Source organism: Nanorana parkeri, unplaced genomic scaffold (assembly GCF_000935625.1).
Source record: "Nanorana parkeri isolate BGI_ZX_2015 unplaced genomic scaffold, ASM93562v1 scaffold644, whole genome shotgun sequence".
NCBI classification, from domain to species: Eukaryota; Metazoa; Chordata; class Amphibia; order Anura; family Dicroglossidae; genus Nanorana; species Nanorana parkeri.
In genome coordinates, this window is record NW_017306912.1 from 316290 (window position 1) to 331537 (window position 15248).

At 40.9% G+C, this 15248-nt stretch overlaps 1 protein-coding gene across 3 annotated transcripts in view; it reads left to right on the top strand.

Annotated features, from left to right (window-relative positions):
* The window catches only part of RCBTB2 (RCC1 and BTB domain containing protein 2), a 56759-nt gene that overhangs the window by 8802 nt on the left and 32709 nt on the right, over positions 1–15248 (top strand). For 2 of the 3 annotated variants that reach the window (XM_018563241.1, XM_018563239.1), the window contains exons 3-6: positions 6617–6763; positions 7740–7890; positions 10710–10876; positions 13737–13894. In XM_018563241.1, the coding sequence (XP_018418743.1) occupies positions 6641–6763; positions 7740–7890; positions 10710–10876; positions 13737–13894 (599 nt within the window). In that variant the 5' untranslated portion in view covers positions 6617–6640. Of the gene's footprint in view, positions 1–6611; positions 6764–7739; positions 7891–10709; positions 10877–13736; positions 13895–15248 lie in introns of all 3 variants that reach the window. The other variant, XM_018563240.1, reaches the window with a different exon arrangement.

The window sequence follows — 15248 nt, forward strand, 5'->3', positions numbered from 1 at the left end:
TTTTTTTTTTACACTTTTCACTATTTTTTTAAAACTTTTAACATTTTTATTTATTTCATTATATCAAGCAGTCATTGTGAATTAATCTAACTATTACTGCTTAATAAATTAATACATTTTTGGTTATTATCAGGCTGTTTCAAACTTCAGAATAGCCAATAATAAGTTAGTGACACTGATCCTGCAGCAGTTCAGGATTCAGCTGTCACTAAGGTTTTCTGAACGTTCCAACAATGATCAGAAAACTGAAACATTCTTCCTTCAGGAATAGATACATTATGTATCCCTGAAAGTAATAGAAAAAAAAAGCCAGTATACAATCCGAGAGAGATACGAGCTGTCAGAATGCCAGGTATCAGGTGTCTGAAAAAGGTTAACCCTTTCATTAATGAATGCCTCTATACTGAGGCACACCAAGCGCGGAGCAGATCCGGACCAGAGCAGGTGCAGACCGGATCAAAACTGCGTCCAATGTATTCCTATTTTGACCTCCAGTTCACATCGCAGCGTGCGGATCCAGACCGGATGAAAAAAATGCGGCAAGCCCTATTTTACCTGCTCTGGATCTGGTCTGGAACGCATCAAAAACGCATCCAAAATGCAAAAACGCATGCAAGTGCCTGAAAGGCCATGTTAAACTTAAATTTTTAATTTTTTTTACCAAAACCGGCCCTAAACGCGTCTAAAGCGCGGCACAACCCACTAAACTGCGTGTGCAGAAACCTGACCGGATCTGGTCTGCATTTGGTGTGAACAAGGCCTGTATGAGTGGTAACCGCTGATTCTCAGTGGTTACCAGCCCTCTAATGCAGCAAATAACTCGTCACGTACACTGGTCCCTTTGTGGCGGGACGTACAGTGTACGTCTCCCGTCACTAAGGGGTTAATGTCACTTTAAGGTTTGATGCTGACTGATTGCCATGCGCAACTGCCCCAGAGTCTGTCTGCTCCAGTTTTGATCAATTCCCCTCAGGGTGTTCCTCGCTCAACACAGCAGCCATTCAGACGATATCTAGCATTTTTAGCAATGAATACAAGGCGATCTCTGATTGGATCAGGGGCAGATCATGATGTCCCCACCACTTGTCTAATCAGAAAACGCCTTGTATTCAATGACATAAATACTAGGCATTCTCTCAATGGTGGCTGTGCTGAGCAAGTGACTCTCTCTTTGTTTTCAGAGCAGAGGGAAAGCCACTCAGCACCCTACAGGACCTGGAAGATGGCAGCCAGTATTGTAGTATCTCCAGCTACTATAGTGCTTTATAGGATCCCTTGCTGCCGATCAGGTATGGCATATGCATACTTACAATGGGCCCAGCTGGACTAATGTAAGTATGCAAACTAATTCATACCTGGAGGTTAGCTGTAGGAAACATTGTACTATAAGGTTATTTATGCTAGGAAGTATAGTTTTCACTATACAGTATAGTGTTGTTTGTCCTCTCCTCTTCCCTTGCCCATTCACAATTCTCAGAACTATTTACAGAATACCATTCACAAAATTGGTGCACTAAAAAAACACATTCCTGGAGTTCTGCTTTAATGTCAATAGGAGAACACAGCCATGATCTGCTAGCAACATACAGAAACAGAAGGGGAGCATTGTTGCAGAGGAAAAGGGGGTAACAATGAGTGGCTGCAGAGACACAGTCACATAGGAGAGAGGAGGGTAATTAGAAGCAGCCAAAACAAAATGTAACACATGATGGGTAGGGTGAGCAGCACTGAAATGGCACATGACACAGGTGTGATGCATAGAGAGAGTGTTCCTACTATGTCATAGAACTCCTATAACTCCACACTTCCTCTAGGTTGTGTTTTTCTCCAGGGTACGAAAAAGTGACATTACAGTAACTTTTCCTCCTCCATAAAAGTGGCTAGGATTGATATATTTAGCCTCAGGAGGATAGGTTTGGCTTGTCTGCCTCTATCCCACTTCTCTTCCTGAGGAAGTTGATCCCCAGAGAAGGCAGGAAGTCACTGAGTTTCAGAAATGTTATTAATAGTATTTCTAAATCTTTAGAACATATAACACTTATGAATTTGCAGTGGGAGTGTCAGAGTATGGCAAGGCATGCTGGGAACTGTAGTTTTTAAATTGAGGGGTATAGGTTGCTCATCCCTGTCCTTTGCATACGTTAGAGATAAGTTTGGGGTTGTAATGAGTTCTATATGTTTAATTATGTGCATCACTCTTAAAGAGGAACTCTTTATGGGGGATCCTGTCTCTACTTCTAGTTCTTCTGCTTCTTCTCCCCGCTGTGACAATTTGAAGTGTTCATTGACCTAATGAGTTTCTGCACACTTCTGACTGTATTGTGTAATGCTCAGTGTCATACAGCCAATCTGTGTTCCCTGGTGTCATGTACGGGGTGGACACCATTATTATAGGCCTAATTTTATTTGTGTAGGCTACAAATAAAGAAAAAGAAAAAAGTTGGAATTCACTTTTACCTTGTTTGTCTATGCTCTCTAGGTTGCATGCTGGTGTATTTAACATTGTGTTCTGCAGCGGTTAGTACAGTCGGTAAAATGGCAACTCGTCAGGAGTCCAAAGAGGACAAGTCATTGATGCCTGACAGAACTGGAGCATCTGTGACCATAACAGGCAATTTCTTTCAAGAGTAAGAGTGTCCACGGTTATGACTGCATATACAGGCAGTCCCCGACTTATGAACGCTCGACTTACGTACAACCCGTGCTTACGAACTGAGGTCCGTTCCACTAGTAACGGTGCTCGTGCCGACGATGGCAGACGAGTAGTGGGTCTGGATTGTATTACTGTACAGTACTGTACCTCCTGCAGGAAGTTGTTAGTTAGTGCCCCGCCTCTTCTTCCGGGTCTGGTACTGAACAGGAAGTTGGCTCTGACTGTCATTACCCCTGTCACAACCCTGTATGTACTGTACAGTGTGCTAAACACTTTTATTTGTTTTCCTTGTCAACTTGTTTGACTGTAACAATGCCGAAAACAAGTGCTAGTTCTGAACAAGGGCACAGACAGCGAAACAAACGTGACCCTTCCCTATGCTATCCAAAACGAAAAAATGTTTTTTTTGGCTGTAGTTACACCTAAAAATGTACCTGTTCCAACTTGCATACAAATTCAACTTCAGAACGAACCTACATTCCCCATCTTGTTCGTAACCTGCCTGTACAAAGTATGGCAACACTTCATCTTTAAATTGGTAATTACTGTCCGAAACCCAACACTGAATTTTAGCATTTTAACACATCTGCCTAGGGACACAGGGCATGTTAATGTGCTGCTGAGCATTGTGCTGGCCAAAAATGCATGCCCCTAGGCAGGTGTGCTGGGGTGCTATTGATTTTGAATGATAACGCAGCGCATCTAGTGCACTTTGCTGCTGAAACGTATACACTTATCGCAAGGAAGCATGTGCGATAGCGCAACACATTGGTGTGAACAGACCCTTAATGTTCAATGGTTCAGGTCCTTCAATTCTGGTTTTTGCCCACTATTCTTCCTAATCTTCTTAACCGTGGAAACACCAATTTGGTGGTATAGTGACAGGTTTTCACTCTAAACAGGCACCAACGATTTGTTCCAATTACTAATACACCAATTTTACTGACTGCTTGTACAAAACCGCTACTGAACACAGTGTGTAATACATTGGGATACAACCTAGAGAACACATAAAGAAAAGATAGATAAAAGATAATCACAACTTTTTTCAATATAGGCTACATACAGTATACATAGACTTAAAAATTCAGTTACATTTAAACTTCCTGTCCCTGCTGGTAGATGAGACCGTATATAAAGACGAGGCTGCCATGAGAGTCTTGCATAAAGAATTGTATGTTGGAAATGTTTTTAATTACCACTAAAAGGGATAGAAAAATAAACTAAAAGTGGACCTGAATTCAAAGGAATAAAGATTTGCTTTCCCTAAAAAAAAATCTACCTTTTTGTCTTGATTTGCTCATGTAAAATAGCAGCGTACTTCCTGGGCCTAAGCACCCCTGTGTCTTGAGCCTTATAGGTGTATACTGTATCAGTAGGGTAATTGAACCGCACAGGAGTAAAATTACAAAATATCGCTCCAAGTCTTGTGAGATTAGGGGGTTCATTTATAAAAGTTCCTACACTCGCCAGTGCCATGCGAGCGGCACCCGCCCGGAACTTTTACAAATAAATCTCTATCTGTCAGAAGCACGGGAGCTGATCAGATAGAGATTTATTTATAAATGTTCCAGGCGGGTGCCGCTCGCATGGCACTGGCGAGTGTAGGAACTTTTATAAATGAACCCCCTAATCTCACAAGACTTGGAGCGATATTTTGTAATTTTACTCCTGTGCTGTTCAATGTTCTCTTTGCTGGAAAGGAAGCTGTATTTGAGAACCTGCAGTTCAAGCATCTGCCTGTTTCTGCTTCATTTATTGTGTAGATCCTTGCACCATCTCTCCTGCTGCTTGTTGAATATTCATCCACCAGTTATCAAATCACCAATACTCAGAGTTGCAGCGGAGGCGCAGAACAATACAAGGTCAGTTAGTCCTAGGGAAACGATCAGCTGTGGTGAGCGCACAGGCAGTACTGGTGACTAGTGGGGCTGCAACCAACTAATCAATAATGAGAATAGTTGTCAACTATTCTCATTATCGGCTAGTTGTTTGGATTCCCTACTCTCTCCTCCATGCTGGGTAGAGGGCACTGCAAGCAACCATCCTACTTTTGGCTTATTGCAATTTGAAATGGCCAATAGCAGACTGGCTATTGCACCCGCCCACTACTTGCTGTATTTACTTTTAGCTGCCGTCTGCGGAATATTGCCACTGGCAGCTGTCATTCCCTGACTGAAGCTATTCAAGTGCCATATGTTTACAATACAATTATTTAAAAAAAAAAAATAACATTTGGAAAAAAAAGTCATTTTTGGTTACATAGTTACATAGTATTTGAGGTTGAATAAAGACACATGTCCATCAAGTCCAACCTATTGTGTGTGTGTGTGTATAGATCCCTGAGTCATCTCGTTATTAGGAGTACTTGTACCCCTGTATATTACCGTTTCTCAGGAAATCGTCCAAAAGCTTCTTGAATGATTCCACACTATTAGCTGAAATTACTGCTTGAGGCAGCGAGTTCCAGACCCTAACCGCGCGAACTGAGAAGAACCCCCTCCGCCCCTTGTGTTTGAATTTTTTTTCTACCAGTTTTAGGTGGTGTCCTCTAGTCTTTGTTATGTAATTAGTCGTAAAGAGTTTGTTGCTAATGTCGCTATGACTATAGAACATTTTGTACATGAAAATCATGTCCCCCCTTAATCTCCTTAGTTCCAGCGGGAACATATTTAAATTTAGTAACCGTGTCTCATAGCTCTGGTCCTCCATCCCTTTGATGAGTTTGGTCGCCCTTCGCTGGACTTTCTCCAGTTCAAGGACATCCTTTCTGTGTACCGGTGCCCAAAACTGCACCGCATACTCCAGGTGAGGCCGAACCAGTGATGTGTAAAGTGGCAAAATTATAGACTTATCCCTGCAAAACATTCCCTTCTTGATGCAGGACAGGACTCTACTAGCTTTGCTTACCGAAACCTGGCATTGTAATCTATTATTGAGTTTATGGTCTACAATGACCCTTAAATCTTTCTCCAATTCAGACTTCCCTAGCGGCATACCCATTATTGTATAACCCATTTGCTTGTTTTTTTATCCCAAAGTGCATAACTTTGCATTTATCAACATTAAACCTCATCTGCCATAAAGTTGCCCACTCCACTAGTCTATCCAGGTCCTCTTGTAATGTTATACTATCTTGGTGCAGGAGGTGCGTTGCAGTGCCATTTATTTCAATGGCACCTCAAACGCGCCTCCCACCCACAGTGTGATTGCCCACACTGGAATGCATGGGATTGCAAAAAATTGTGCATGCAGTTTTATTCTGAAGTAAAATATGTTTGTAACACTAAGTTTGTATTTTATTTTAAATTTAAGGGTGGCATTTATTTAATTTTTCTTTTAATTCGATTAATCGAAAAAAATAATTGGCCAATTAATCGATTATGAAAAGACTAGACCTTGCCCCGCCTGCCTTTTTGGGCACAGCTTTAACAGTTCAGTTCCTCTTTACCTTTTTATAATTCCAAAAACACACTGAGGGGGATTTATCAAGACTAGAGCAAACAGAATCTGGAGCAGCTGTGCACAACAACCAATCAGCTTCTCTTTCATTTTCAAATCCTAACTGAACAAATTAAAGAGAGATGCTGATTGGTTGCCATGGGCAACTGCTCCAGATTCCTTCTGCTCCAGTCTTGATAAATTCCCCCCTGAGTCTTCAAGATGAAGAATAATGCACTTTACGTATAGTAATCCTCTACTTGGTTGGTTGCATTTGTAAACGACTGAGCTTATTTGATAATGTGTAGATGAATTTGCAATTTGCCCAATGTGGTAAATGATAGCAACCAAGGAGAGATGCACTGTCTGGTTTCTCTGAATGGTGAAATCTCCCAATGGTTGCGGTAAGTAATGAGTGGATATACATTTTAAGTCAATTAAATGGAGGACTGGATTGAGAATATAAGCACTGAGATTGAATGTTATCCTGTTTGTAACCTCATTCTTGTCTATTCAGAAAAGTTCTAGATTCCATCCATACTGACAATGGTAGATGTGGGAAAATGGCCAATTTTTGCACTTTGCCCTCAAGAGGATCTGAAATCCATCCAACAGGCTTGTGTGTTTGGTTCTGGAAATGAGGTCTTATATATCACCAAAAATGATGAGGTAACTGTATGTACATGTTTAAAACCTGTGTCTCTCATTGATTGGTGACCTGTGGCTTTTACATTTCTCAGCTACGTCCCCATCTATGGCCACCCTAAGGGCTTGTTTCCACCAGCCCGTGCGCACATTGCACAGTCCTGAGCGCACCGGCTGGTGGAAACGAGCCCTAAGGGAGACCTTTAACGGATAAGCATAATAAATAAAATGTTGAATAGTGCCAAAAAATATAGTGAAATAATGATTTGTGTACTTGCCATACATTCTTTTTATTTATTCAAAGCTGATTTGGGACTAACTGGAACAAAACTGATCCGATTCCTTTCTGCATTGTTGAGATAAACGAATCTTGTTCTGCACCTGCTATGGGCGCACCCGGTATAAAATATTTATTTGTAATTTAAATACTTCATATAAATAATAAAAAAATAGTATAAATCTTCAGGCTAAAACCTTGTTAACTTTGAAAGAAATTAAATAAAGTTTACCCAAAACTGCTATAGTTTCTTTATAGTACAACCTTAGTTTTTTTATATATTTGGAAAATGTGAATGTTGCAGATAAAGTGCACTTCACATGTGAGAAATATGCCATTTGGCATTGCTTGCTGCCTCCTAAAAATGCTAGTTTGCTGGCCTTCTCTGACCTCATTAGTTTAAGTTATTGACCCAAGGATAAGAATGCAATTATTGCAAGTCCGAGAAATGTATTTCCTTATCTCTGTTCTTGTTCCTGGTCAGTGACTCAAAAAGAACTGAATCCAGCAATGACAGCCAGGCAACTAGCCTTTTTGGAAGGCTGTATTTCTCTTTTACAGCCTGCTGACCAGTGTGTTTGTTTTTTTTTTTTGTTAGTCGCCGAGATGGACAAAATGAGTGTCTTGTGGATGCCTTTCATTAAGAAATGTTATTTATGGCAGGATTTGTCTCAGATTCATGTTTGCTGGTATGAAATACATTTACAGTTGTGTGTTTTGCAGGTATTTGTGATGGGGACAAACAGCAGTGGCTGTCTAGGGACCGGAGATGCTCAGAGTACAATTGAACCAAGAGGTCTTCATATGCTCTCCGGAAAGAAGATAGTCAGCCTCAGCTGTGGAAGTGGGCCACATGTAGTCATTGTTACTTCTGGTACGTAGAACAAAAATAAACTTGTTTAAAGGACTGGCTGACCTGATGTATTGCATCTGCTACAAATCCTACGTGCTAGCTTTTTTCCTCTGTAAAGCTACCTATAAGAGGGGGACACTGGCTTTGGTTTCACAAGCCTGAGTGCTGATGATTTGAAACTGTTAGCTATTGTAAGCTTTTGAAAGTAATTGTCCTGTCTATCTTCGCTAAGTGCTCAATATTACTTTTATTACATTCCTCTGTGTGCCCCTAATGTATTTCACTGTGCTACTAGGACTTGGGTTCTATGGCTTCTGAACCAACACATCTGCCTGATAAGTAAAAGTGCACTTAAAGGGCCACTGAAGTGAACTAATTAGACAGACACAGTATAGTTGAGCAGGGCTTAGCCCAGAGGTTAGGGTCAGCAGAATCTAGCAAAATAAAACTATTATTCAGTAAAGCCTCCTCTGTGTGCCCTTCTGATTACCCAATCGGTTTAAAGCCCTACTCTAGCCTAACCGATTTCTGTTTTAAAAAAAATGTCATAATATATACCTTTTTTTTAACAGCTGCCTTTTTTAGCTGGTCATTTCTCTTCCTCTTCTTCCCTCTGGTGGTAGGCGGTCCAGTGTGATGATTCACTTGCAGAGGGAGTATCCATGACTTCCTGGGCTCATATAATGATGCTGTGTGTCATGCAACCCAGGAGAGCAGTGGCAGGAGGAGAAGGAAGTGATTCTGGGGAGACACGACAATGGGTTTTTAATTTTTCTTAATCCTGCAGTTAAGCGTTAAAGTGAATCTGTGTTTTGCCCACGTAGGGCAAGACAACAGGTCCTCTTAAGTGCCGCTTTCCCCAGCTGCACATATTCATCTTCCTTTCACTCACCTACCACTCTGTTCAGCAACTTGGTGAGTAGGGAGGAAGGCTGTACAGTCCAAGTTGCAGGGTAGGTCTGATGTTCCTGCCCCCATAAACATCGGATACCTAAGCGCCCAGTTACCATTCACCTGTACTGTCACATTAGAGGAAAGGCGGTGGGTCACATGTTCACTTATACCTGGTAGTACCAGGTGTTGCTCTCCTGCCATTCTAACAGGGCAGTGTGGGAGCAAAGGGGAGGGTGGCAGTCAACCAAACGTGTTGCCTTGCCCTGGAATGGACAAAGCACAGGTCTACTTCTGGCTGACTGGGAAGACTTTTCTATAACTCTAAGAACATATCTAGTTATCTTCAGATGGGTAAAGAATATAAAAAGTTACAGCATTGTCATATGTGTGGTGTACAAATAGTACAATTTATTTAATGGCTTTTCCTAGTGAAAGAACTTTGCCAGATATAGATGAACTATTTAGAGCAGTTGTTCTCAACCTGTGTAACCTCGGGACCCACATTGGTCCTTGGTCATTAAGTTGCGACCCAAGTCGCACTGCAATAGAACTCACGGCATTGCTGTACCGCTCGTTCTAGTGTGGGCAATCAAACTGTGGGTGGGAGGTGCATTTGGGGTACCATTCAAATGAATGGCAATGCAACATCTCACACCAGAAAGCGTGGTACAGTGCGTTAATCGGGCAGGACTGTGTGATTAATGCACTGTACTAGTGTGAACGGGCCCTCAAAACCACTGACATACATACACAATCTCACACACTGCCAGATATTCTAATACACACACAAATTTTTAAGGTCCACCAAGCCTCCCTACCTTACAAGAACTGGAGTGGATCCTCAGCCTGGGGTCCAGTATGGGCTGTGACGGAGCTCCATCCATATGTTCATTGCTTGTAGAGCTCCCTTGCGCGCCCTGTAGAGGTGCCGGGAGCCAGAATGTGACGTCACTCTGGTCCAGGCACCTCTACAGGACGCATGAGGGAGGTGTAAGCAATGCACGTATGGATGGAGCTCCCTCGTGGCCATAGCCCCATCCTATCTCGCCTCGAGCTGACACGTGGCGCTTGGCAGCATATTCTGAATGGCTGCTTGGCGCAGGAACTGACAGTGCTGCGTTAGGGGGAGGCTGAGGAGCATGCAGGAAACAAGTGGAAGGCATGCAGAGACCTACTGAATACGGGGTCAGGAACCACCAGTTGAGAACCAAGGCTTTAGGCCTGGTTCACACTTGAACGTTTTGTAGCGCGTTCAACGCTCGACGAACGCTCTACAAAACGCTCAAACATCTAAATCCCATTGTATTCAATGGGTCTGGTTCACACCTTGCCGTATTTCTGCCCGTCGGAACGCGATACAAAACGGCCTACGCCCAAAGAAGTACATGTACTTCTTTGGGGCGTTTTGGTCTCGCGTTTCCATCGGGATACAGCCAAGTAGCCCACGGAAACGGGCGTTTGTTGCGCGTTTTTTTTTACCGCGAATCGCGCATATTCAATATGCCTAGGTGTGAACCCAGCCTTAGAGCATGAATGCACAGTATCATGAATTGTTTAACTAGCAGATAGCAGAGAATTAGTTAAGAAAATTATGCCTGTCTCAAGTTCCTGGCTTGTATTATGTCCTCAAGGACTGCATCTGTTTATCCCTGTTTCTTTTTCTTTTTTCTAATTCTGAATTTTAGCCCTTATGATTGGACTAGCTGGGTTTCAGTTATTTTATGGAAATGATCACGTACAGTAAGAGTGGATTTCCTGGAGAATTGGTTTGTGATCCCTCTGTTATTGCTCAGTGGGGTCTCAGATGTGGAATTGTCATTTTACCTTCACTAGAATTGTTTTGGACTGAAGTTTTATATGGCTGGGGTAATACTAGTTCTAAACTTTATAATAATCTTACACCTTGTAAAGATAGATAATAAGCTTCTACTCTTTTGTTTCTGCAGATGGAGAAGTATATACCTGGGGTCATAATGCCTACAGCCAGCTGGGCAATGGATCCATAAATCAAGCGTTAACTCCATCCCAAGTCTCAAATAACTTAGTAAATAAGAAAGTTGTAAGTGTGGCTTGTGGCTCACACCATTCAATGGTTACTACGTCTGATGGAGAGGTAAGCAAATATCAGTGACGTAAGTCTTAGGCCTTGTACACATGAATGTCTATAGGGAGTTCTTACCAAGTGCTTCATAACACTTGCAGACTTACTCAGTAAAACAGTGTAAGGAGCAAATCACAAAGTGCACTGCTTAGAGCGACCATTTACAATCTTCATTCAGTGGTCTGGCTTCAGGAAAATAGATTCTGGTTGGTTACAATGGGTTATTGCTCTTACCGCTTTGTTCCTTTTATAGTCTTTACCGAATAAGCTTTACGTTCATCACACACTTTATATTATGGCTGGATTTTTTGGGCTGGAGTTACACTTAAAAAATGTACCTGTTCCGACTTGCATACCAATTCAACTTAAGTAGAAACCTACAATCCCTATCTTGTATGTAACCCGGGGACTGCTTGTATTTGTGTTTTATGAACTGCGGTATTTATAAAGGTTCACATACACCGTTCACTGTAAGAATTCTGCCTGCAGGACTCTTACTCTTGTTAAAGTAGTTGTAAACCCTAACTGTATATAATTTACTTTTCTTTATAATGAAAGTCTAATTATATTGAAGAGCAGGGTATCAAAAACGAGTGATATTTTTTAACCCCTTCATGACTGAGCTTGTTTTTAGTTTCTGTTCGTAAATGGCTGACACATTTTTGACATTTTTGCTGTGTGATTTTTCCACGTCAGTAATATACTTTCTTAAAAAGCGCACCCACACATATATTGTTTTTTAGAGGAAAGATAGGGCTACATATTTATATCACATGTGTGTCTAACGCCTCACTTAGGACAAATAAAATATAAAAAAGAGGAAAAAAACGTAAACAAAAAACTTTTTTCCCAGTTTTGATTTGTAGTATTTTTTTACAAAACCAGCACAGTTAAAAAAAAAAAAAAAAATGCAATAAATACATTTATTTGTCCTTTTATTTTTTTTACACTTTTTACAATTTTTTTTAAACTTAAAAATGTTATTTTATTTAATTATATCAAGCAGTCATTGTGAATTAATCTCATTATTACTGCTTGATAAATACATTTTTGGTTATTATCAGGCTGCTTCAAACTTCAGAACAGCGGATAATAAGTTAGTGACACTGATCCTGCAGCAGTTCATGATTCAGCTGTCACTAGTTTTCTGATTGTTCCAACAACGATTAGAAAACTGAAACATTCTTCTTTTCAGGAATAGATACATTATGTGTCTATTCCTGAAAGTGAAAGAGAAAAAAAAAGCCAGTATAGCTTGAGAGAGATATCTCTCGATCTATACGAGCTGTCCGAATGCCGGCAAAGCCGGCAAACATGCCGGCTCTGCTTTGACTCTTAGACACCCGATCTTCAGGTATCGGGTGTCTGAAAAGGTTAACCCTTTCATTAATGGATGCCTCTATACCGAGGCATCCATTAATGAATGATAACCGCTGATTCTCAGCGGTTACCAGCCTTCTAGTGCAGCAAATAACTCGTCACGTACAGTGTACTTGACGAGTCATTTGGTCCCTTTATGGTGGGACGTACAGTGTACGTCTCCCGTCACGAAGGGGTTAAATAAAATACTTGCTTCTTACCTTTTTTGTCATCCTTTGTTGCACCTCAGTGCTACTGATGTCCTGCAGCCACTTTCTGTCTTCATACACCCCAGAAAGTAAATGGCTTACATTTCTTGATGGTGGTAGTGGTCCATGCCTGTATAAAGTGTGTTGAAATCCATTGGAAACCCACGTTACAGGGTTACAGTGCAGGAGAACAGCGGTTGGACAGTTATCACCCTCTAACAGGAAATGCCTGAACATTTCCTGTTAGAGGGTATTAATTTATTGAAAGCTGCAGTTACCAGCATTTACATCTCCTGTTTATAACTTTCTATGCACAAATGCCGCAGCTGGGGTTCCTGCGCGCCGCAATACAGGTGTATTTTATTCTGTATGCCAATACGCTTGTATTTGTGCCTGTGTGCATGAGCCCTAAGCTAACCAATACCAAAATATAATTGTATTAAAGTGCAACTGAAGCCCAATTTTTTTTTTTTGTGCTGGATAGAGTGGAGAGGAATTAGAACACATCAGGTTTTTATTGCTGTCTGTCTCCCTGTTAGAGCGATTCACCCTCATTATTTGTCCTGGTGGCAGTTATCACTAGAAGTGAAAGAAAATTCAAAATTTTGGGTTGTCATCAGAACAGAAAAAAATGGCAAATCTTCCAATGGGCACACTAGTTCTGGTGACCCTGCTGAAAACCAGCGATTTTTTTTTTATTTTATTTTATTTATTTTTTCCCTCTCTTTGGAGGGATTTTCTTCCACTTCCTGTTGTGGGATAGGAAGTGAAGGGAAATCTCCCCAATGGGACACAGATGGCACAAAAAGCTGACCGGGGTAATAGCCCTCGCTTAAGCTGACCATACACCAGTAGAATGTTGTTTGTAAAAAGTTGTTTTCGGAATGGTCATTCGATAATTTTAATAGTGTCAAATTGATCATCAACTTCTACCGCATCAACTTCTACCGCATCGATGAAAAGGATCAACTCATGTTTAAATGATACAATCAAACGCAATTTCAAAATACATTTCTCAAGCCTTTAATGGCATTATCCAATGTCCTGATGTGATTTTTCTCATGATTGTTCGTTTGTACAAAAATCTACCAATGTATGGGCAGCTTTCCTCTTTCCAAAACTAAAAAAAAGGTTTTGTCTTCGGTTCTGTATTTATAGTTTTAGGTGTGATTTACATGTGATGTCACAGTAAACCTGATATGTGATAAATGCATGGAGGAACCTTCCCTTTTTTCAGTTATGTTTGCCTTCTTCCAGTGTAGAAGCCCATAGTAGTTGGTAACTACATGCATGTTTTTTCATAGGTGTACGCTTGGGGATACAATAATTCTGGACAAGTTGGTTCTGGCTCTACTGCCAATCAGCCTATTCCAAGAAGAGTTACTAGCTGCCTACAGAATAAGGTTGTTATTGGCATTGCTTGTGGACAGATGAGCTCTATGGCTATTGTGGAAAATGGAGAGGTAAGAGATGTTGCAATTGTTATACTTGAGCAAATGTACTTCTGGGATGGCTTGAGGCCACCTTATCTGAGATTATAATACTATGTCATTAGTAGCAAATCACCAGCTGTTCAATGATGTTTTGGGTTACCTCATTTTCCACAATGATGTCTTGATGAGGTTCAGGAAATAGGCTTCTCGTTAAATGTACCGTGTTTCATGAGCAGCTTCTGTAACATCTCCCTTCCAAGGCTTTGCCTTACAGTAATCCCCTAGTTGGCAACACCATATTGCTAATGACATATGTTTATTGTTTTTGGTGATTGATTTTTTAGGGATAGGAAGTGAAGGGAAATCTCCCCAATGGGACACAGATGGCACAAAAAGCTGACCGGGGTAATAGCCCTCGCTTAAGCTGACCATACACCAGTAGAATGTTGTTTGTAAAAAGTTGTTTTCGGAATGGTCATTCGATAATTTTAATAGTGTCAAATTGATCATCAACTTCTACCGCATCAACTTCTACCGCATCGATGAAAAGGATCAACTCATGTTTAAATGATACAATCAAACGCAATTTCAAAATACATTTCTCAAGCCTTTAATGGCATTATCCAATGTCCTGATGTGATTTTTCTCATGATTGTTCGTTTGTACAAAAATCTACCAATGTATGGGCAGCTTTCCTCTTTCCAAAACTAAAAAAAAGGTTTTGTCTTCGGTTCTGTATTTATAGTTTTAGGTGTGATTTACATGTGATGTCACAGTAAACCTGATATGTGATAAATGCATGGAGGAACCTTCCCTTTTTTCAGTTATGTTTGCCTTCTTCCAGTGTAGAAGCCCATAGTAGTTGGTAACTACATGCATGTTTTTTCATAGGTGTACGCTTGGGGATACAATAATTCTGGACAAGTTGGTTCTGGCTCTACTGCCAATCAGCCTATTCCAAGAAGAGTTACTAGCTGCCTACAGAATAAGGTTGTTATTGGCATTGCTTGTGGACAGATGAGCTCTATGGCTATTGTGGAAAATGGAGAGGTAAGAGATGTTGCAATTGTTATACTTGAGCAAATGTACTTCTGGGATGGCTTGAGGCCACCTTATCTGAGATTATAATACTATGTCATTAGTAGCAAATCACCAGCTGTTCAATGATGTTTTGGGTTACCTCATTTTCCACAATGATGTCTTGATGAGGTTCAGGAAATAGGCTTCTCGTTAAATGTACCGTGTTTCATGAGCAGCTTCTGTAACATCTCCCTTCCAAGGCTTTGCCTTACAGTAATCCCCTAGTTGGCAACACCATATTGCTAATGACATATGTTTATTGTTTTTGGTGATTGATTTTTTTTTGGGGGGGGGGGGGGGGTC